Source organism: Lepus europaeus, chromosome 17, assembly GCF_033115175.1.
Source record: "Lepus europaeus isolate LE1 chromosome 17, mLepTim1.pri, whole genome shotgun sequence".
NCBI classification, from domain to species: domain Eukaryota; kingdom Metazoa; phylum Chordata; class Mammalia; order Lagomorpha; family Leporidae; genus Lepus; species Lepus europaeus.
Window position 1 is genome coordinate 40,942,230 of NC_084843.1, and position 24,872 is coordinate 40,967,101.

General features: G+C 36.9%; 1 protein-coding gene across 4 annotated transcripts in view; it reads right to left on the minus strand.

Moving 5' to 3' along the window:
* Positions 1 to 24,872, minus strand: part of PTEN (phosphatase and tensin homolog) — a 101,941-nt gene that overhangs the window by 29,516 nt on the left and 47,553 nt on the right. For 3 of the 4 annotated variants that reach the window (XM_062214638.1, XM_062214636.1, XM_062214639.1), the window contains 3 exons: positions 20,725 to 20,769; positions 14,669 to 14,712; positions 12,660 to 12,898 (listed from right to left, as the gene is read on the minus strand). In XM_062214638.1, the coding sequence (XP_062070622.1) occupies positions 12,660 to 12,898; positions 14,669 to 14,712; positions 20,725 to 20,769 (328 nt within the window). The remainder of the gene's footprint in view (positions 1 to 12,659; positions 12,899 to 14,668; positions 14,713 to 20,724; positions 20,770 to 24,872) is intronic. The other variant, XM_062214637.1, reaches the window with a different exon arrangement.

Here is a 24,872-nt window from a genome sequence, read left to right on the forward strand (position 1 = left end):
ATCTCTGGCCTATTTCAGTTTCTTTTCTGTAATTTTACCAAAGCCAACTGATTATCAGCTTTTGAATGATATTTTCCAAAGACCCTTTTCACCACCCTTTTATACTTTTGTAAAATTAATCATACCAGGAGGGCATTAAGACACAGTGCATAAAGCCACCAACTGGGACACCTGCATCCCATACTGGAATCCATTTCGGTATGGGATGCAGGTGGTTGAGTCCTGGATACTTTGCTTTTTTTTTTTTTTTTTAAAGACTTATTTTATTTATGTGAGAGGCAGAGTTACAGAGAGGGAGAGATGGAGAGAGAAAGAGATCTTTTATCTGCAGGTGCCCTCCTCAAACAGCCACAACAACCAGGACTGGCCAAGTTGAATTCAGGAGCCAGGTGCTGCTTCCTGGTCTCCCATGCGGGTGCAGGGGCCCAAGCACTTGGGCCATACTCTGCTGCTTTCCCAGGCACATTAGCAGGGAGTTGGGCTGGAAGTGCAGCAGCTGGGACTGGAACCAGCACCCAAATGGGGTAACAGTATTACAGGCAGAGGCTAAATATCACTATGCCATAACGCCTGCCCCCCAGATACTTTGCTTTCCATCCAACTTCGGCCAATGACTGCTGAGAGGCAGCAGATAATGGTTCAAGTATTTGGGCCCCTGACACCAGAATGAAAGACCCAGATGGAATTCTGAAGCCCCAGCTTCGGCCTGGCCCAGATCTGACTGTTTCAGGCATTTGGGGGAGTGAACCAGTGGGTGGGAGATCTGTCTATCGCTAACTCTCTGTATCAGTCTTTCTTTAAAATAAATAAATGGCTTTCATTAAACTTTTTTTAAAAAAAAATCTCTAGTTTTACTGAATTGCAATTAAGGAATGAGGCTTAATAGGTCACTTACAAAGATTTTTTTTTCTAATTGGCCTAATAAATTAATAATGTTGATAACTTCTATGGATGACAAAAAATACATTTTATGAGTGAATTTTATTACTGAAGCCACCTATATATCTAACTTTGTGCCTTTGTGGAGCATATTAGTTTCTACTATCATTGCTTTACTACCAGGTTTTTTTAATTTCTTGCAGCTTCTGATGCTGAGTTTAGCACAGATGAGTTTGTAATTGCTAAGTCTCCAGGTAGAATATACACTATACTGATTTAAAAAATGACATTTTTTATATAGTTTTATACTTTTTTGCTTTAAATGCTACTCAGATACAGAGATTTTTACTCATTTTTTTTTTTTTATTTGACAGAGTTTATTTGAGAGAGACAGAGAGAAAGGTCTTCCTTCCATTGGTTCACTCCCCAAATGGCCACTACGGCCGGTGCTGTGCCAATCCAAAGCCAGGAGCCAGGTGCTGCTTCCTGGTCTCCCATGCGGGTGCAGATGCCCAAGCACTTGGGCCACCCTCCACTGCCCTCCCGGGCCATAGCAGAGAGCTGGACTGGAAGAGGAGCAACTGGGACTAGAACCCAGGACCCATATGGGATGCCGGCGCCACAGGTGGAAGATTAACCACATGAGCCATGGCACCGGCCCCTACTTATTTATTTTAAAACCTGAGTTGTTTTATATAAATCTCTTATATTAATGTCTTTAAAAGAAGACTTATAAGTACAGGTTATACAATCTTCTAGACCCAGAACACTGCCATACTACTACTACTAGAACAGAAAAACCACCTTAACACCATAACACAGGGTACGTGATGGTTTATTCATAATCTGTGTTTCCATCTCAGATGATGATCTCAGGTCATCTCTAAGGTGAGCTCACAATTTAAATGTTTTCAGTTACCAATATAATTCTTGGCTGGCATTGTGGCATAGTGGGTAAAGCTGCCAGCTGTGGCACTAGCATCCCATATGAGCACCGATTCAAGTCTCAACTGCTCCGCTTCCAATCCAGCTCCCTGCTAATGTGCCTAGGAAAGCAGCAGAAGATGGCCCGTGTACCTGAGCTCCTGCCACCAATGTGGGTGACCCAGAAGTTCCTGGCTTCAGACCAGCCCAGCTCCAGCCATTGTGGCCATTTGTGGAGCGAGCAGATGAAGAACTACTCCCCATCTCTGTAACTTCTGCCTTTCAAATAAATAAATAAATCCTTATTTAAAAAAAAAAAAAGTAATTTTTTACTTCAGTAACATTTCCCTGGCGCTCCTAAACTCATAAATAATGTAGATAGATGTTTCAACCTAACAGTGTTTTCTTGAAGCTTAGAGATTTTGCATCTCAGAATGATCACAATAAGATTACAGGAAAGTAATTCAACAAAGGAAGAAATATGGCTATGTGCCAATATTTCAGATAGATTCCTTTTTTTCTTTAAAGATTTTATTTTGAAAGTCAGAGTTACGGGGTGGGGTGGGGGAAGTGGGGAGTCTTTCATCTGCTGGTTCACTCCCCAATTGGCCACAATGGCTGAGCTGCACCGATCCGAAGCCAGGAGCCAGGAGCTTCTTCCAGGTCTCCCACGTGGGTGCAGGGGCCCAAGGACTTGGGCCATCTTCTACTGCTTTCCCAGGTCACAACTGAGAGCTGGATCAGAAGAGGAGCAGCCAGGACTTCAACAGGCACACATACGGGATGCTGGCACTGCAGGTGGCGGCTTTACCCGCTATGCCACAGTGCCGGCCCCCAGATAGATTCCTAATGCCATAACTTTACAAGATAGGTATTATCACTTCCATTTTTAAGGATCAGAGAACAGCTCCACTGTACATAATTACCTTGCTGAAAACCAGGATCTGGCTCTAAATGTGGTTCCGAATCTACAACTTTCACTTAGATGTCCTGGATTGTACTTGTAGGAGGCATTTTAACTGTGATATCAATGAAGTCATAAGTTCTTTGGGCTCTTACTTCTTCCATCTCTGAAGAATCTCCAAAACTTGGAGTTACTACGATGGTTCAGTTCTAAGTAATTCTTGGTCATATATTAAACAGGAATGTGTTGGCCGGCACCATGGCTCACTAGGCTAATCCTCCACCTGCGGCACTGGCACTCTGGGTTCTAGTCCTGGTCAGGGCGCCAGATTCTGTCCCGGTTGCTCCTCTTCCAGTCCAGCTCTCTGCTGTGGCCCGGGAGTGCAGTAGAGGATGGGCCAAGTCCTTGGTCCCTGCACCCGCATGGGAGACCAGGAGAAGCACCTGGCTCTTGGCTTCGGATCAGTGCGGTGCGCTGGCTGCAGCGGCCATTGAGGGGTGAACCAACAGAAAAGGAAGACCTTTCTCTCTGTCTCTCTCTCTCACTGTCCACTCTGCCTGTCCCAAAAACAAACAAACAAAAAAAGCAATAATGTGTAAACTAGAGAATCCTTGAAAATGCAAAGCAGATAACTGTTTTTTCCTCTCCATCTCACATACTTTATTTTTCTTGATTTTTCTTTGAAAGCTATCATTTTCCCTGAATCGGAGGGTGTTGGGTGGGCCCTATTCTTCAGCTTAAGATATACAACCCAATTAGAGAATTCCATTCCTTATCCAAAATTTTTGGTTCAGGAATAGGCACATTTTCCAATCCAAGGAAATAAGAACCCAATCCAGGAATTTTTGCTCAAATTGTAGTTCTTTTCTGTTGTAGTTGTTGAAGAAGGTAGAACGTAAACAGAAACTACTAAGAACCACCTTGCTATTATTTGTAGAGTCTCTATGAAGATAAAGTATATACAGAAGAAAGAAGATCAAAGATAAGGTGGGACAGACTCCTGGCATCTGTTGAGCACTTACCTATAGGTCAGAGCTTTTAAATTATATATGTCAGTAAATGTCTCCTTTTGTTTAAGCTACTGTCAATTGGGCTTCTTTAACTTAGAACTGAGAAAGTGCTCCTTATACATTATAAAGCAACCTTGGCTGTCAAAATAATATGTAAAAATTTGGACATCAAAATGTAGTGCAGTAGAAAAACACAATAGGTTTAAGGTTAGGAAATACAGTTTTGAGTTATTACACAGAGAAAGTAAATAACATAGGACGAGCTCATCTTTGTAGGTCTCTATCATTTACACAAGAATGAGTTTGAATTAAATTGCTGCTTGGATCCTTCAAGATATAAAATTTTCCACAATTTTATGAATCTACAAATTGGATAAAACACTTAAATAGCGTGCATCAGAATTAATATGCTAGAAAAATAAGAATGTTGGAGCTGGCATTGTGGTGTAGCAAGTAAAGCTTCTGTCTGCCAACGCCAGCATCCCATATGGTCCCTGGTTTCTCTTCCAGCTGCTCCATTTCTGATCGAGCTCCCTGTGGTAGCCTGTGAAAGCAGCAGAAGATGGCCCAAGTGCTTGGGCCTCTGCCACTCATGTGGGAGACCCAGCGAAGCTCATGGCTTCTGGCCCAGTCCTTGCCACTGTGGTCATTTGGGAGTGAAACAGTGGATGGAAGACCTCTTTTTTACTCTCTCTCTGCAACTCAAATAAACAAATAAATAAATAAATAAAAAGGATGTTATAACAGGATTTTGTTTTTAAGAATAATTATAGGGCTGGGTGCTTAGGAACAATAGGTTAATATTCTGTCTGTGGCACCGGTTCTAGTCTCAGCTGCTCCTCTTCTGATCCAGTTCTCTATTATGGCCTAGGAAATCAGTGGAAGATGGCCCAAGTACTTGGGCCCCTGCACCCACATGGGAGGCCTGGAAGAAGCTCCTGGCTCCTGGCTTCGGATCAGCTCAGCTCAAGCTGTTGCAGCCATTGGGGGAGTGAACCAGTGGATGAAAGATCTTTCTCTGTCTCTCCCTCTCTCTCTCCCTCTCTGTGACTCTCTGAATTAAATAAGAAATCTAAAAAAAAAAAAAAAAAAAGTATAGCTTGTTTTTTGTTTTCTTTAGAGAGAGAGGGAGAAACAGAGAGAGATCTTATGCCACAGTGCCTGCCTTACCTGTTTGGTTACAAATGAATAAGAAATAAGAAAATGTCTTTAGGTTACAATATGGGGAAATTCAGGAAACAGGAAGAAACAAACAACCAAATTATAATAATAGGACATAAAAATTCATTCCCCAGAGAAACAAAAAAGTTTCTGGGCAGGTATTTGGCCTAGAAGTTAAGCTGTCAGTTCCGATGCCCACATACACACTGGAGTGTCTGGATTTGACAGCCAGCTTTGGCTCCTGATTCCAGCTGCCTAATAATGCATATCCTGGGAGGTAGTAGTGATGACTCAAGCAGTTGGATTTCTACCAACCATATGGGAGACCTGGATTTAGTTCCCAGTTCCTGGCTTCAGCTCATAGCCAGCCCATCACAGGCATTTGGAGAGTAAGCAAACAGGCAGAAGTTTTCTCTCATAAGTAAATTAAAATTTAAAAAAAATAAAAAAACTTTGAGATCAACAACTTTTTTTTCTAGATTTTAGTCTTCAAAGAAGAAGAGTTCAATGAACTTATGTACATTGTTCATAGTATACAGGAATTTTTATCTGTGAAAGTTGATTTGGAAACAAAGAAAAAGAAAATTAAGCCTACTTTACCTGATACCATTCTAGAGGGGGGTTGGCAATGGAAAGAAAGAGTAGCAGTGATTCTAGGTAAGTCTGTCATGTAGTACAAGTTTAGCTCTTTAAACTCAGAAGTTTAGGAAATCCTTCCAAAATACACAGTTACCAGCATTCATAAAATGTTTTATCTCTTTCTTCAGGGTTTACAATAAATGTGTAAATTGTCTATTAAAATATTGAAACTTAAGTGCACATGGAGACAGCAGGGCACAGGGTTAGATAAGAAGCAACGCCAGAAAGTGCCTTGCAGCAAGCTTTCATAGAAAAAAAAATTGATGGCTTGCTTTGGAATAATTTCCCACACTTTCATAAAGCAAAATACCAAATACACAAATAAATCACTCCTGAATGACTCCTGGGGAAGTATAAGGTAGTTAGTTTCCTATAAATACTGACATATATAATTCTGCCTTCAATGTATGGGTTATGTCACTCTCAGAACTTTTTTTTTATCTATCAGTTGTTTTACTTCTCTTTGACATTTAAAACCTAAGGAATTATTTGGGCATATAGTAACATAATGCTACATTTTATGATCAGCTTACTTTCATCACTTTGCAACTTCATTTGTACCATATCTGATGAGGAAACATCAAAACTCTGAGACAGATTATTTTGAGAAGAGTGCAAAATCTACAAATTCTTTTACTAAAATATGATGACTGCCTTCTCTCTCTCCAAAACAAAGAGGAAAAAAAAAGATTTTACTTCTGTATAAACATCACCAGAACACAACTTTCTTCAGTCTTGATACTGTTCTATAATTAAAATTAAGGATATTCAAACTTTAAAAATATCAAGTAGGATCTCTGTCCTTAATGTGCTGTACATTGTGATTTAATGCTATAACTAGTACTCCAACAGTATTTTTCACTTTATGTTGCTATGTGGGTGCAAACTGTTGAAATCTTTACATAATATATACTTAACTGATCTTCTGCATATAAAGAGAATTGAAAATGAATCTTGATATGAATGGAAGGGGAGAGGGAGTGGGAAAGGGGAGGGTTACGGATGGGAGGGAAGTTATGGCGGGGAAGCCATTGTAATCCATAAGCTGTACTTTGGAAATTTATATTCATTAAATAAAAGTTTTTTAAAAAAAAAAAAAGGAAAAGATAAACAAAAAAAATTAAATTAAATTAAGGATATTATATGTGTTTTCCCCCTACAAATGATTCTCTTGCTTTCTTTTTATTCTGACCCTACTTTACAACAACATCCCCTGCCAATTCAGCAAATATCCTCTCCTCACCTTAGAGAGAAACTGAATTGACACATTACCTAATTATGATGAATAGCATATCTTCTCACTGACAAATTAAATCACTTTTTGATTATGAAGACTTGTCTTGGACCTAATTTGAACTAGAAACAAAAAAAAAATAATAATGATATAAGTATCTTTGGTTTTTTTTTTTAAAGATTTTATTTATTTATTTGAGAAGTAGAGTTAGAGAGAGAGAGAGAGAGGAAGAAACAGAGAGAAAGGTCTTTCACTGCTAGTTCACTCCCCAAATGGCTGCAACGGCTAGATCTGGGACAATCTGAAGCCAGGAGCTTCTGGGTCTCCCACAAGAGTGCAGGAGCCTAAGCACTTGGGCTATATTCTGCTTTCCCAGGCCACAGCTGAGAGTGGATCGGAAGAGGAGCAGCCAGGACTAGAACCGGCGCCCATATGGGATGCCAGTGCTGCTGGTAGAAGCTTAACCCACTATGCCACAGCACTGGCCTCAGGGCTGATTTTTAATTACTGAACATAATGAGATGGAGTATCTCAAATGTTTCTTATATGCCAAGTTTTTTGCCCACAACAGCATATAGCCAGCTATTCCAAGAAAAGTATCCATATCATGGGCGCCAGTTCCAGTCCCAGCTGCTCCATTTCCAATCCAGCTCTCTGCTGTGGCCTGGGAAAGCAGAAGATAGCCCAAGTCCTTGGGCCCCTGCACCCACGTGGGAGACCCAGAAGAAGCTCCTGGCTCCTGGCTTCGGATTGGCGGAAACTCTGGCCATTGCAGCCAACTGGGGAGTGAACTAGTGGATGGAAGACTTCTTTCTCTCTGCCTCTCCTCTCTCTGTGTAACTCTCTTTCAAATAAATAAATAAATCTTTAAAAAAAAAAAAAAAGAAAGTACCCATATCAGACGGATTATATATACATATATATGTGGGCATTGAGAAGAGGGAGAGAATACAGTTTAGTTAAAAAAACCTAGACCTTTATTTGCCCCAACTCAAAATCCTTCATTAAAGTATCTTACTAGGCTACTGACTATAATGCCAAACAAACAGAAAAGTCACATAGTCGAATATGATGAAGGTAAGTATCTTAGAGAAAGTCAAATATATTTATAATTTGGTAAAGGAAAGTAAAATTTTGCAATACCTCTACCAAATAATTTCATTCATTCCAAAAAATTTTGCTTTTTTTCTAAAATTATGAAAAAAGTCAGAAGTATTCTAAATATCACTCCTCTTCAGCATATGACTTCTCAGTATAGCCACTAGCTTTTTTCAAATGTATGCATGGTGACACAATTAAAAAATAATTCCTATTTTTGAGTCCTTTTTAGAAACTTCAAGGGTCATTAACATTTCCAAAATCGTCAAGTTTCTTTGCCAAAACATACTTCTCCTGAAGAAATCTTAGTATTCTGTAGACAGACAGTAAACCTTTATGTCTGAAAACATTTTTGGTTTTGTTGCTCTAGTAAAGAACAAGCTAAGTCACTGTCACTCACTGCTTTGTTCATCAGCATGCACTGGGCTGGAAAGACTCTTTGATCAATACTGAAAGAAATCTTATCTACTGTTGTGAAAGTATTCTACTGCTTCATGAGTGCCAAGGTTTGAATCACAGCCTATGCAAGAGGATTTGTCATGAGAAAATCTACTGTTGTGGAAGTTGCCAAATTCACAAAAGCTAAAATTTTAAATCAAGAGTTCCACAAGATAGGGCTGGTGCTGTGATGCAGTGTGTAAAGCTGCTACCTGCAGTGCCAGCATACCATAAGGGCACAGGTTTGAGTCCCAGCTGCTCCACTTCTGATCCAGCTCTCTGCTATGGTCTGGGAAAGCAGTGGAAGATGGCCCAAGTCCTTGGGTCCCTGAGACCTGGAGGAAGTTGCTGGCTCCTGGCTTCAGATAGGCCCAGCTCCAGCCATTGCAGCCATTTGGGGAGTGAACCAGTGGATGGAAGACCTCTCTCTCTCTCTCTCTTTGCCTCTCTGTAACTCTGCCTTAAAATAAATAAATAAATCTTAAAAAAAAAAAAAAAAAAAGAAGTTCCACAAGAGGTTTTTGTCAAGAAATGGGAACAACTATTAAGTTCTATGCGACATATAATTCGCTGGCTTTCAGAAGACAAATTCTATGGCCAGATCCTGCTCTACACTGAATAAAATACAAACTCTTAAACAGTTCAACTCTTCAACCTTAAAACTGAAATGTAGAGTCATAATCCTTTCCTTTCTAACAGCATCAGTGATACAGATCTTGCCAAAAAAGGATCTCATTAACTTGAAGGCAAGGAAAATAATGCAATATGAATTTATTTGAAGAGTCACAGAGAATTCTTATTTCTTGACAAAAGGGCACTTTCACTGAGCAAAACAATCTGCAGATACTGTTTGCAAAATAGGGTTTCCAGCTTTTGTTTGCATGAAAAATCAAGTCAAACTTGTTCAGATATCAAGTTTGATATAATTTTTAATATCAAAGATAATGATATACTTTTAACTTATTTTAAAGGTAAACAATAACAGCCCTTTCATTGAAATTTAGTACTGAACAGAACTAAAGATTAATTTCAGTAATATATACCATGATATTTATTCATTATTGTTCAGTGGTAGTCACTCAGTTTTGCATGGAAAAAGAATAATCCTTACATGGGTTCCTCTTACATTCTGTTTTTAAGAAGTTGTCTGTGGGGCCGGCACTGTAGTGTAGCAGGTAAAGCTGCTGTATGCAATGCTGGCATCCCATGTGAGCGCCGGTTCGAGTCATGGCTGCTCCACTTCCAATCCAGCTCCTTGCTATGGCTTGGGAAAGCAGTAGAAGATGGCTCAAGTCCTTGGGCCCCTCTGCCAGCATAGGAGACACAGAAGAAAATTCTGGCTCCTGGCTTTGGAACGGCTCAACTCAGCTCTGGCAGAGGCAGCCATCCAGGGAGTGAACCAGAGGATAGAAGACTTTCTTCCTCTCTCTGCCTCTGCCTGTGTATAACTCTGCCTTCCAAATAAATAAAATAAATCTTTATTTTAAAAAGTTGTGCAATTAAAACTGCAAACAAAAATTTTTAAATTATTTGTTTGAAAGGCAGAGTAACAAAGAGGCAGATGCAGAGAGACAGAAGAGAAGTCTTCCATCCACTAGTTCACTCCCCAGATGGCCACAACGACCAGAACTATGTCAGTCCAAAGTTAGGAACCTGGAGTTTCTTCCGGCTCTCCACACAGGGGCCCGAGGACTTGGGACATCTTCTACTGCTTTCCCAGGCCATAGCAGAGAGCTGGATCAGAAGTGAGACTTGAACCAGCACCCATATGGGATGCCAGCACTGCAGACGGTAGCTTTACCAGCTATGTCACACTGCTGGCCCCAACAAAATTTTAAAGATGGCCCAAGTCCTTGGGCCCCTGCACCCGCGTGGGAGACCTGGAGGAAGCTCCTGGCTCCTGGCTGTGGATTGGCACAGCTCCGGCCGTTGCAGCCAACTGGGGAGTGAACCATTGGATGGAAGACCTCTCTCTCTCTCTCTCTCTCTCTCTCTGTAACTCTTTCAAATAAATAAATAAATAAATCTGTAGAAAAAAATTTTTTTGCTTGAATTCTATTACCAAAATGTCTGCTATTTATTAACCACTGCTTTGGCTGTTGTATTTTAATTTTACTCATTTTTCTATGCTTTTCTTCTCATTCAATCTCTTTCTCTATGCTCTCTTGCATTTATTCATATATGTTGAAGTAACCGAACTTTTTATCAACAAAGGCATTTGCTTCTCTCTAGATGAAAATGGGATGAACAAAGGTAAACATCTTCATATTCTCAGCTCTACAATTAATTCTAGTGCTATCACCTCAGTGTGCAAACAGAATGCATGAATATAATCTACCATAATCTCCAACATTCAGTAATATAAGATTCAATTTTGCAAGCAATCACCAATAATTTGGCATCCCTACCTATAACCCAAAAAAGCTACAAACACACAAAGAGTTAGAAAAAAGGCAATGAGGAAGCAGTAAAGGAACTGGAATCAATGATGGATATCATCACCTCTATTTTTGTTTTGAAGTTGAATAAAGTAGAAATTAGCTTAACTTGGAGGAAAACTTTCCTAATTACAAAAATTACTGAAACTAGGATAAATTTTCTGCATAAAGTTGTTGTTGTCTCCATGCCTGAGTTTTCCCATCCATCTAGAGTGGTTTAAGGGTTTGTCCTTCTGGGCCAGCGCTGTGGCTTAACAGACTAATCCTCCACCTTGTGGTGCCGGCACACCGGGTTCTAGTCCCGGTTTGGGTGCCGGATTCTATCCCAGCTGCCCCTCTTCCAGGCCAGCTCTCTGCTATGGCCCGGGAGTGCAGAGGAGGATGGCTCAAGTCCTTGGGCCCTGCACCCACATGGGAGACCAGGAGAAGCACCTGGCTTCTGCCTTCGGATCAGCGAGATGCGCCGGCCACAGCGGCCATTGGAGGGTGAACCAGCGGCAAAAAGGAAGACCTTTCTCTCTGCTCTCTGTCTCTCTCTCTCTCACTATTCACTCTGCCTGTCAAAAAAAAAAAAAAGGGTTTGTCCTTCTAGGGAATGGAGAAATATACAAAATCTGTTTGTATCAAACATTAACAAGTTTTTTCATATTTACCATCCAAACCATTCAAAACCATCTCTTAACAAATCACTGTAAAAGTTTTCCCAAGAATTTGCTGTTTGCTTTCAAATAAACTACAAATTACATTTGCCACTTATTCTTAATATAGTCTTTTCTAAATATTCAATCTCTGACCAATGTGATTATAACTATACTTATAAATATACTTATCAAAGATTATTTTATTTATTATAAAAGTACAGGTTGACTCTAGTAGGTAATGGCATCCAGATTATTATTCAAGGGCATTAAATTCTCAAGCAAGTTTCAGAAATATCAAGCTTACTTTTACTGTGCTTGCTTTTTAAAAATGCTACTTTATTAGGATTTTAAGAGACCAAACCTCCAATATAATTAATGGCTGAGATTTGCAAACTTGATATGAATATGGCAGCATGAACAGAAAAAACAAATCAATGAATACATTATTTGCTTATTTAGAAGTTGAAGCAGTAACAAGATTTCAAAATTTAGAAGGAAGAAACACAGATTAGGAACTATCTTTTTAAAAGCTATTCTCTAGGAGCTGGAGGGAAGAGAGGGGTGAAATGGGGTACAAAGTTTCAGTTAAACAAAACAAAATCTGGAATTGACTGAACAACATGGTAACTACACTTAATAATACTGTACTGGGGCTGGTGCTATGGCACAGCGGGTGGAGCTGCCGCCTGCAGTGCTGGCATCCCATACGGATACCTATTCGAGTCCTGGCTGCTCCACTTCCCATCCAGCCCTCTGCTGTGGCCTGGAAAAGCAGTGGAAGATAGCCCAAGTCCTTGGGCCCCTGTACCCATTTGGGAGACCTGGAAGAGGCTCCTGGCTTCAGATCAGCTCAGCTCTAGCCAATGTGGCCAGTTGGGAAGTGAACCAGCGATGTAAGACCTTTCTCTCTCTGGCTCTACCTCTCTCTGTAACTCTGTATTTCAAATAAATAAAATAAATATTTTAAAAAATAATAATAATGTACTGTAATCCTGAAAAGTGCTAAGAAAGTGGATCATGAATGTTCTCACCATGGGGCAAGGTGTGGAGGATAACTTTATGAAGTGATTGACATGTTAAGTAGCTTGATTGTGGTAATTATTCCATAATACATAAATACATATGTCAAAACACATTAGATACCATACATATACGTATATAATATGTATAATTTTTATTTTTCAATTATACCTTAATAAAGTTGGGGAAAAAAGTAAGTCCAGGAAAGAAAAAAAATCTGTTTTCCGATAAATTCTCAGATCTAGGGAGAGGAAAATATCAAACTTAACTTACCTTTTTGTCTCTGGTCCTTACTTCTCCATAAAAATCTAGGGCTTCTTGTGCCTTTAAAAATTTGCCCCGATGTAATAAATATGCACAAATCATTACACCAGTTCGTCCCTTTCCAGCTTTACAGTGAATTGCTGCAACATGATTGTCATCTTCACTTAGCCATTGGTCAAGATCTTCACAAAAGGGTTTGATAAGTTCTAGCTGTGGTGGGTTATGGTCTTCAAAAGGATACTGTGCAACTGTGGTAAAAAGATAACCTCAGAGTAAGAAAAATATCTCTTCTGAATTTTTATTTAAAAATAGGTTAACTTTAGAAATGTTGCATATAAACTAATTAGGCGTTTATAAGAAAAACTGAATTCTAGAGAAAAATAATCTGTTGCCTGTTAACTTTCTAAGTTTTGAATAGAAAATACTTCCTTCATAACTCTTAAATGTACCACCTTAGACAGGGAGGCCAAGTATTACTATCCCTACTTCATGCAGAAGAAAACGATGTGAAATGGAGAGGTTGCACATATCACAACCTCTCACAAGTAGAGCTGGACCCAAAATGAAATGTCACATGGCCTTTTATCAGACTCTCAATGCATTTTCTAACCAAATTAGTAATAATATTTACATCACCACAAAATTTCAAAAAAAGTATAGATTATTAATAGAATCAACTACTGAAAGAAACTGCATTTTACAATATATAAACTATGCTTTGTAATGTTAAATGTGTTATTTAGAGGTGGTCTTGTAAATGTTAGTGGTATACGAACAGGACTTTAAAGGCATTTACAGAAAAAAACCAAAATAATTACTTATAAAAATATACAATTGTAGTAAAGTTTATCAAATGAAGCTGCAGGTCTTTTCACAAGAATTATTAAGAATCTATGACTTCTCTGTTTCCTATAGTCAAAATTGAGGCTTTCTTTTTTAAAAAATTTGTCTAGAAATAGAACTTTAGATATATCACTACCAAATTTTATCCGATTAGTATCTTCCTTGGCTCCAGCCTATTGAGAGTCTTAAAAATCCTGACTCATATCTAACATACTAATCATTCTCTGTGTCATATAAATGTGTGAAAAGTGTATCTTCCACCAAATCACCAGAGTGTGCTACAGAACACAGTCTAGTAAGTCCTTTACTGTGATGGGACAGCTCTTGCAGTGGACAATAATTACTATTACAGGGAGTTAGGGCAGTTTTCACTTAGTGATCTGTACTTAGTCATTCCATTGTCACTTTTCCAGTGACAAAAAAACATGCAGGAAAATCTGTTAAAACTAGATAAACCTTAAAACATGGCATGCTTTGCCTAGAAAGCAATAGCCTAAGTCCAACAAAAAAGGAAATATTCTTGGCAAATCTCTATTGTCTCTCATAGTACTTCAGAATTCTCAAGCAAGTATTTGAAAGTCCATGCTGCAGCATCAGCAGGGATCAATGGCAAATATGTAAATCAATCTGTAGCTCTTGTCACTCACTTTCTCATTTTGACCATGCATCAGCTATGCTTCTCAACTCTCCTATTTCCTCATGGTTTAAGGGGTTCTACAAATACAAGTGAAAGTTTCTGCAGGTTCTGTGCTAGAGTTTACCTGTGCCTAGTAGAACTCATTTAAAGTAGTTTCCTGCTTTCATTCATCAGGATCCATGTTATACCTTCACCACCTTTTAAGTCATTCCTCAATAAAGAGTTAAGTAGTCTTACTTTTCCTCTATGATCACACTTACTGTCATATCAGATGCCTTAAATACAAGGTAGATTCCCCTGCTTATTATTTCTTAGTGTAGGAATATCTAATTCTTAAAATCATTCTGTACTTCTGCCTGCCTCCCCATAGTGATAAGTTCATGGGATACTTTGTTTCCTAAAACATAATAGCAAAATTAATATTTTTCAAACTGTCAAAGACCATCCGTAAGACATATTATTCATCTCAGTTAATAAATGATTAATTATATAGGCTATTGATTTTAAGTTAAACATAAAGCAATATACTTATACCTACCTCTGCAGTTAAATTTGGCGGTGTCATAATGCCTTTCAGCACATCTAAAAGAAAAGTTTATATGTGATAGAAAGTTACTTTTTGTACTTGGAGGAAAAGAGTATTAATATTTAAAAAAATTTCTTGAACCTTATAATATGTCAGGTATTGAGCTAAGTCTTTCATACTGACTACATTTAACTGCAACAATCCTGTTGTAGGTACTGTTATTATTCCTACTTTATAATTAAGGAAACTGAAACTTAAAAGGTTAAATGTATATCATTAGACTTTATGCACTTGATTACAAAACTTGTGATATCGCTAACACAATGCTGCAAATTCATCTGCATCTACACCTTCAAATTTCCTGTATGGAATTTTTGTAGGCTATTGAGATGCATTTTTGATTTGACAAGTACCTGGAAATAATAAACTAGTTTTGACATTATCTTTACCTCACAGTGGAGCATATATATCCAATTCTTCAACTATTACTAAAAAGATGCATGTTAAAATAGTAAAAGCGTAATGGCAAAGGAAAAGTAGAGAAAAACTGAGTGGCACTAATCTACATTTTGTAAAATCAAATCTTTTTACCTTTTGAGAAGTCAATAGTTGTATTTTTTTAATAAGCTCTCAGGTTAAAAATTTTAATAATGTTTGAAAATAATGAAAGAATTAATAAAATCAATACAGAATCGTAAAAATGCTGATAGCATTACTAGAGAATGTAATAAATGTATTTGCGTCTGTAACAGTAGAGATGTTTGTCTTTTACTCGAAACTAATGGGCCATGCTTAATGTTAATCATTAACAGGTTCTGAGAGAGAGTCTATATGTCAGTGTGATCAGCACCATCCTGGTAAATCCAAGTATCACCCAAATCAGATTTTCAAAAAATTATTTTAAATATAAACTTAGCATTTTAGAATAAAGGTTTACTGCTCCTTAACCTACAATTCCAATATTCCCACAGTTCAAAACATCTAACATTTTAAGTTTATGACAGGCTCAACTACAGTAGAATGCCATCTGAGAGTATGAGATTGCATAGTCTTTAATCAACACACTTAAAAGAGTCAAACATTTGAAAACTGAAAAGCTGAATAGTGAAACACAACTGGCCCAAAGAATTTCAAGAAAGTGACTGTAGACCTGTATTATATATTTAGGAATCCTAAAAACATCTATATGGTTCCTTTACTTCAAAGAATTCCAAAATCAAATTCACAAAGACTGAGTTAATTATAAGCAAACTGCAGTTCACTGGTTTCTAACTGGTGAGACCTGAAATAAATCAACTTTCATATTACCACTCAAAACAAGTTAAGCTTTTCCTCCTTGCTTTAATTTATTATATTGAGTTTGGTAGACAGAAAATTTATTTAGTAATGACAAATGCATGTATAGGCATCCTGGATAAATAATTTCATACTCACTGATATGAAAAATGTGATAGGCAAGAAAAAGGGGACTGACCAAGAAAACTGTCATTTTTATACTTTTCTTTGGTACAGATTAAAGCGAAGACAAGATCAATAATGAAGAATTCATAACAGAATATGGATTAGAAGGTGGATGGAATATAGGACTAAGAAATAATTCTAAGACGTTGGTCTCATGACAGCGCAAGAGAAAATAAACAGCTTTGGACAGCTTTATTTCTCCAAACTTTCCATATTTTCTCAGGATCTCAAAATGTTTTGGTTTAAAAATGGTGCTCAAAAAAAAAATTTTTTTTTTTTTTTTTGACAGGCAGAGTGGACAGTGAGAGAGAGAGAGACAGAAAGAAAGGTCTTCCTTTTTGCCGTTGGTTCACCCTCCAATGGCCGCTGCAGCCGGCGCATCACGCTGATCTGAAGCCAGGAGCCAGGTACTTCTTCCTGGCCTCCCATGCGGGTACAGGGCCCAAGCACTTGGGCCATCCTCCACTGCACTCCCGGGCCATAGCAGAGAGCTGGCCTGGAAGAGGGGCAACCAGGATAGAATCCGGCGCCCCAACCGGGACTAGAACCCGGTGTGCCGGCGCCGCAAGGTGGAGGATTAGCCTGTTAAGCCACGGCACCGGCCAGTGCTCAAAAATTTTAAGATGAATATAAAGAGGGGAGAGTGGAAATAATGGTTACTAAGTGTCTACTAGATGCATCCAAATTACAAAGAAAGTAATTTCTATGTTTTTTGCTTCAAGCTCACAACCATGTGAACCATGTGATCATATATAATATTATCCTCATTTTACATGAGAAAACTAAGATTTAGAAGAGCACTAAGCAACTTCCCCCTAAATCATAACATGTAAATGGAAAGTCAAACTCAAGTTTAGTGTCTGATTACAGAAGTCTAACTTTTTCTACCACTGCTTCAAACTTCCATTTGTACTAAAAAATACAAAACAGTTTTAAATACAAAAAAAAAAAAAGTAATAAATTTTAGTCAATTTGGCTGACTTCCTATAAGAGCAGTATTTGTCACAAAAGATGGAACCACCAAACAGTGATAAAAATAAGAAAAAAGTTACAAAAATCTTTACAGGTAAGTATGGGACAGTCTGCTGGAACTGCTAGTGATGACAGCACTCGGTGAAGAGGCTGTTACAGTAAAAAGATAAAGAATGTCTTCTTAATTAAAGTTTTCTCAGATAAATGCACTACCTACACGAAATCAGTTTCCTTTAAATTTTTTGTGATATATATGTAAACTAAAATTAAAGATACACAAATGGAAAATAGGATTTAACCATTTAAATAAACTCAAAATACATCATTACTTTTTTATCATTACTTCATAAGGGTTATATAAGACAAGATAAATGAAGATCCACTGAGAGAGTTTTTATGAAGCAGTAGTAGAGAATGAAGGGATAAGAGTGACAGGAAAAGCTTCCAGAGAAGTGAGACTTGCCACAGAATGACTTCTTTTTTCAATAAAGTTATGCCTATCTTTCAAAAGAAAATTTAATACATAAAATTCATAATACCCAAAGACTGATCACAAAATGATGGAGTGTGTTAAACAGAATATGCAGTGAAATACAATAAACATTTAAAAAGTTAGTTTCCAGTGAACACTTAAGTTTCTCACAAGGCAGAAACTATACATGTCTTTAGTCCTTATCTCCCCTTCTTTCCCAACCCTGTAAGAATACAGATTATACTAAGGAAGAAACAAAATGAAAAGCACTTGCACAAAAAATGATTAATTTAACAAAGTAGCAGTATGCCTGAATGTAGTCAATATGAGTTTTACTCTTTCCTAAAATAACTTAATAAATGCCTATACAAACTACAGAGACATAAACAGATGCAGTTAATTATTAGAAAGTCAAGATGAAGGACTCTATATCTCAAAAATGCTATAAAAAGTTTAACATACTAATAAATACGGGTATGCATAGTTCAGTACTTTAAGATCTTCAAATTTATATATGCTTGCAAAGACATACATATCGTATGTATTTCTATCCTAAAAATAAAAACTATAAAATACAGACACCTGATGCTTGCTAGACTTACCCAGAACCAGATATTTAAATAGGATGGAAAGAAAACAGATGGTAAAGTGACATCAGAAATTGAAATATGCTACAATTTGATAGTTCCAGATACTTTTGAAGTGAACAAAGTTGGGGAGGTTTAAACAAGTAAACAAACAAAACAAAACATAAAGGGAATGTTGGTAAAAACAGTGGATGATCTGCTACTATATGTACCTGTATGACCTTGTTCAACTCACTTAACTTCTCTAGGCCTCAGATTCCCCATCTGTAAAATGAGAAGGTTGGACTAAATGATCTTCAGATATTTTCCAGTTCTGAAAGTCTATGATTCCACGTGGGGAAGGGGAATTAAACATAGTTTAAAATCTATTCTCAAAAAAAAGCTTCTCTCAACTAATAGTTCATTAACTTGGGAGCCCTATGTGTGGAAATACAAAAACATGCAGATAGTCGAGTTCCCAGGCTATCCTCTTATGACAACTTTAACCAAAACAATATAAATGATCTACAATACTGCTAGTACAAGCCTAAGAGTTCAGTTCTAGAAGCAGGAAGCCACTACATACAGGAATGAAAAGAATTTCCTTCCCTTTCTTTGGATATGTTAAAGCGGAATAAAACTTTGACAAAGGCAGAATCTGTCTTCAGTGTCTCTCAACCACCTTTATGGGACTCTAAATCTCTAATTCTGAGAGTGGAAGCCTGCAAAATGCCTTTAAATTTAATAGATTTTAGGGCCCGCGATGTGGCGCAGTGGGTAAAAGCCCTGGCCTGAAGTGCCTGGAGCCATTGTGGCCATCTGGGGAGTGAACTAGCGGATGGAAGACCTCTCTGTCTCTACCTCACTCTGTAACTCTGTCCTTCAAATAAATAAAATAAATCTTTAAAAAAAGGTTTAATAGATTTCAATTTCTGAATGGATTTAAACTTCTGACAGTCCTTGACTTTTTTTTTTTAACTCAACTTCTGAATCCCACTGTTAAGAAAGTTCAAAGCTTTGTAGTTTTTATTTTCTTCCAAAGATACACTATGGCATCTGCAACAAGATTCACTGAAGGAGAAATTACTCAGGAAAAGAGGAAGACCCCTAAAAGCACAGATTATTTTTAAGTTGGGATCACCTGACCTCAAGCATCTCTCACTTTCTTGTATCTTGTTAGCTCTTACCACAGCAACACCTCCCACCCCACCACATGCATACACCACAATCCTGCCGTATTTCTAAGTACTAGTATGCCAACAAGTTGCTTATTTACTATCCCTTCCATCAATTACATCATTCCTCTCCTCAGAGACCCACAGCAAACTTTCACCGATTTTTTTCATGTCTCTATTCCCACTCCCACTCCAGACCCCACTGCATTAAATATGCCTTCTTTTATGAAAACTTTCCTATTGGATTTCATCATTATTTCTGCTGTTCTTTTCATTGCTTTCTTCTTTACAAGACTTACTTCTGTAATATTTTCTCTACCTTTCATATAAGACTATAACTATTCTAGGACTGGAATTTTGTCTTATTCATCCTTGTAGCACCCTCCCTCCACATTTTATGTATAGCATGAGGTAAGCACACAACAAAATGGTTGCTCCTTTGTGAATCTGAGGAAATCCATGAAAGCTCACTAGAAGTACTGAGCACTTCTGCGGTCTTATCAGAAGAGAAGTATCACTAAATTAAAGATTGAAAAAGAATACCACACAAGTCAAGAAGGCAGAGAGAATCTTTCACCTTTTTTTGGTTGAAATTTAAATGACCACTGGGGCCAGAAGAAAATTTTGCTCTTAACATTTGATAAATTAAACTCTGCAGAAAAATTGCAAGAGTGTATCAGTAGATATAATTTAACATAAAGAAAATTTTCCTATTGTATAATTTATAGATACTTCCTGGAAAAACAAAGACCAGTAGAAAAAGAACATATCTTATGTGCCATTTTTAAAAAAAAATTAGAATATAGTCAGTATTTTGGGAAGGAAAAACAGTTTTCAAGGGAAGAAATGGTAAAGTATTTCCTTTCTTTTTCTTTTTCATATTTATATTCCCAGTGTCAAAAAAAAAAAGATAAGGTCAACTAGCTCTATCAGGTGGGCAATTCTTAAAGCACTGCCCCAAACAAGAGAAATCATCCAATTCAATAATTTTAGAAAACTTATTTGTTATACACAGTTAGATAATACTCTCATAGCTGTTTCAGTTGACCTAGAGAAAAAAGATAAATAAAATTATATCTACTCTGTATAATACTTCCATGGCAGATGTCACTAATGCTGTTTTAACAGAGCTCTGTAGTGAATTACACTTCAAATTACCACACGATTACCAGCTCAAAGATGGGCTGGAGGCCAAGTCATTTAAAGCAGATCAAGTAACATGAGTCTGTGCCAACATTGTTTTACCTCATCACTACACTTTCTAAATGATCTAACAATGCTCTCAGACTTCTTGAACTAATTGTTTAAAAAATACAATTCTCTTAAAATATATCTTTACCTTACTCTAATAAGGAAATAACTTTCACTTAATAATTATTTTAGAAGATATTTGCAAGCATACAAATAGGAAAATATACTTACAGATTGTATATCTTGTAATGGTTTTTATGCTTTGAATCCAAAAACCTTAAAACAAAAACAAACAAACAAAAAGCCACCATTAACAAAAATCAGCTAACATTTGAAATTACAGTAATACTGAGAGAAACCAAGTAACCCAAATGAGTAGTCCCTCAATGGGTTTAAACTAGTACTTATATCATTCTTAAATAATTACATTACACAGATTTATACAATCTGAAGTAAAGCCAAAGCTTTTCAATAGAATGAACATCTTCAGAATCTTGTTTTAAGCCTAACATAATAAGATTGAGTATTAAGAAATATCTTCTTTAAAAACCAACATTAGCATTTATCGCACATATTCACCAACTTCATACAGATTTGCAACAGTTATAAGCAACCAAAACTTTTTTAAAAAACAAAAACAAAAACTATCAGAATAAACTGAATTTATCAGAATAAACAGAAAAAAAAGTCAAATGAAAAACAGAAGGCTGGGAACCAGTGCTGTGGCACAGTGGGTTACGCTGTCTTTTGCAGCACCAGTATCCCATGTGGAGGCTAGTTCGAGTCCCAGCTTCTCTACTTCCAATCAGGCTCCCTGCCAATGTGTCTGTAAAGCAGCAGGTGGCCAAAGTGCTTGGGTTTCTGCACCTAAGTGAAGGACCTGGACGAAGCTCCTCACTCCTGGCTGGGCTTGGTCCAGCCCTTGCCTTTTTTGGCCATTTGGGGAATGATACCAGTGGATGGAGGATCTCTCTCTCTCTCTCTCTCTCTCTGTCTCCTCTCTCTAATTCTTTCAAATAAATTAATAAACAAATCTTAAAAAAAAAAAAAAGAGTTCAGGCAGTTGAACATATAATTATGTGTTCAAAAAAAGAAAGAATAGTAAGAAATTAAAGGTACAATTCAATAAAAATATCCCAAACTGAAAGACTTTTCAAACTGAAAGGGTGCGTGAATACTCAGCAAAATTGATAGAAGCAGGCCCAAATTAGAGGCATGTGTGTCTGTGAAGCTTCTGAATCGCAAAGAGGCAAACAGAAGACTGTAAAAGCTACCTGAAAAGAAATACCATTACCCCCTTTTAAAGGCAACACTAGCAGCTGAAAAACAATGGAGCAAAACCTCTGATTTTGAGGAAAAATTTTCCAGTCTAAAATTCTATATCAGGACATTCTATAAGTCAAGCGAGAGCATACAATAAAGGCATTTCAAAATAGGCAAAATCTCAAATAATTTTGCTTCCTGTACACTTTCTCAAGAAGTTTTTAGAAGATGGTGCTCCAACACCACAAGAATGTGAATCCATGAAAGAAGATGACAGATGCCAGTAACTGAAGAATCCAACTTACAGGGAAAGAAATCATAATGATGGTGAAGGGGTATCTCAAGCGAACAGCCATATATATATAGCAAGCCTAGAGAATAATTAATCTAGATTAGGGCAGATTATAAGGCTCCTGAAGATGTGCTCAGCATGTTCAGAGATTTACAGAATTAGAGGCATGTTTGTCAACAAATTAAAATGAAGAACATAGATAGCTAAAAAAGTAAAATGAAAGACACAACTGTAATTCCAGGGAAAACAAAATGTACAAAAGGAGAGACAATATCCAGTATCACTCAACTATGGATTACATTTCCTAGTTTATAATTACACAAAAACTCAATAATGTTATAACAAAACTTACATTGTAAATAATGGAAAGAGGAGTTAAGGAGAAGAAGTCTATAAATATGTGTGAGATGAAGAGAAAAACAGTCCATGAATTTGAATTTTAAAAAAATGACACAGTATAAAAGCAGCACATGTAACTCTGTCAATGACAGAAATGATACCATTTTATATCAAACTACAATTGTTAGAGGTAGGCCATGATCCTTAAGGAAAAAGAAACATGAGGTGGTTCCCTCATAAATGTAAGCCTGGAGGCTCTTTTCTAATGCAGCAAAAAGAAATACAACTCCTATGCACAAAAGGTTTTCACTGAAGAGGCAGATTAGAGTTCTGAGATGCTAAGGTAGCTTCAGTTTGTCAAACAGGGTCCTAGGGAAGAGTGGATTCCCAGGAAGTGAGTCACAGAAGTTTGATGGACTTCACCTCAGGTCTCTGGCTAAGGGTTGGGCTACGTATGTTTAGGATCTGAAAGCATAATGGAGAGGACACCAAAGGTAGTACATTACTGGGAGAAGCTGGAATTCTGATCCTGTCAGAGTGGAGAGACCTCACTGAGCACCCCAGACATTTAGCTAAGACTACAGAAAGGCCAAGTCTTAGCAGTAAGGACCACACCCTAGGACAAAAGACGAGTCTGAATTAGGCCTGCCTACAAAAAGAACACCAACCCTGACTATACCAGATCTACTATTAATTTAAATGCTTGCCAAAATGAAACCTGGCACCTTTAATGAAAATAACAATCCACATTCCTTTTAACATTCAACATATAAGTAAAACTGACTAGATAGGTAAAGCAGGAAAACATGACCAATAACCAAGGGGGGAAAAAAGAGAAACGTAAGTCAGTAAAATCAGACTCCAAGATGAATCAGATAACACAATTAATAGACAATGATTTTAAAAGCAGCTATTATAAATACATACAGGATATAAAGAAAAAATAACTACTAAGATTGAAAGATGAAAAGTTTCAAAAAATACAGATTATGAAAAGAAGAAATTCTAGACTGCAAAAGTACAGTAGAAAAATCTACTGGATACTCTCAACAGAAAACTGGAGACTACATAGGAAAGGTATGACAGATTTTATTCTCCAAAAATCTGTTTAGCAAATATTTATTAAGCATCTGCCATATGACAAGCACTTTTGTAGACAACAGTGGTTAACAACAACAACAAAAAATCCAACTATTGACAATCACAATCAAGAATGCTCCTAGAAACTTGAGAAACCCGGTGGAGAACCAACTTTTATTTTAAGGTATCCCATTTATAAAACAGCCTAAGAATATTGGATAGCTTCCACTAATCCTAAAAATGTGGGAAAGAAAAATTAGCATCTGAAAAAGCAAAATAATTACTTATTTGCTATATTTTTCTGTAACTTACTCATTATTTGGTAATCATATATATTTCCCACGCTGTATTCATGTTTAATCGACATTTTCTCTTAGAACCTAGTATAACTACATGTACTACTACTGTTAGTACTACATTGAACTGGATCTTTTTTGAAAATATAACAGGTGATCTCCAAACATTCTAACCTTTAACTGCTGTCTCCATCAGTTTCAGATTGTTTAAATTATCAGTTACATATTTTTTCGATACAAGAAAAGTAGTAACTAACTATCTTGGTGAAAATGTACTTGTAACTCTTACTTATACAGTATTGCTTTCTCCTGCATTACCTCACGTTAAACAGAAAATCAAAGTTAACAGCATTATATAATTCCACTAAAAATTACTCCAAGTATCCAAGAAAATCTATTGTCTAAGTATAAAAATGAAGGGAAATAAAGCAACGGAGGAAATTACTTATAACTTGCTAAAGAAATTCAGCCAAACATTTCTTCAAAGAAGTATCATTTTGTACTTTTATCAATATGCATGAGAATTCCAGTTGATCTACATCTGTGCCAACCCTTGTTAACCCTTTAAGATTTACCCATTTCATTAAATATGAAACAACATCTGATTGTGTCTTAAATTTCATTTCCCTTGATGACTGATTTTAAATATCTTTTCATACACTCATTGACTATATGTCTTTTGTAAAGTTTCTATTTACATCTTTTGCACTTTCTTACAGGATTATCTTGTCACTATGAAGCTGTAAGACCATCTTTATATACCGTAGATTCAAGTACTCTGTCAGACACATGTATCATGAATATTTTCTCCCAAGATTGTGCTTGCTTTTTTTTTCCTTAATTGTATCTTTCAAAGAGTAGTTTTTAATGTTGATGAAGTCCAATGTGTCCATTCTTTTCTTCTATGGTTAATTTTGTATGTACTTTTTTCTCCTGTCTTTTTATCTCTAAGCTTTACAGTTTTAATCTTACCTTAATTTTTTATGCCTATACATATGATTTTAATTATTGTATATGATGAAAAGTATCAGTCAAGGTTCATTTTTTTTACCATGTTATTCTAGTATCATTTGTTAGCCTAGTATGATGCCTGGGCTGCACACTGGAGT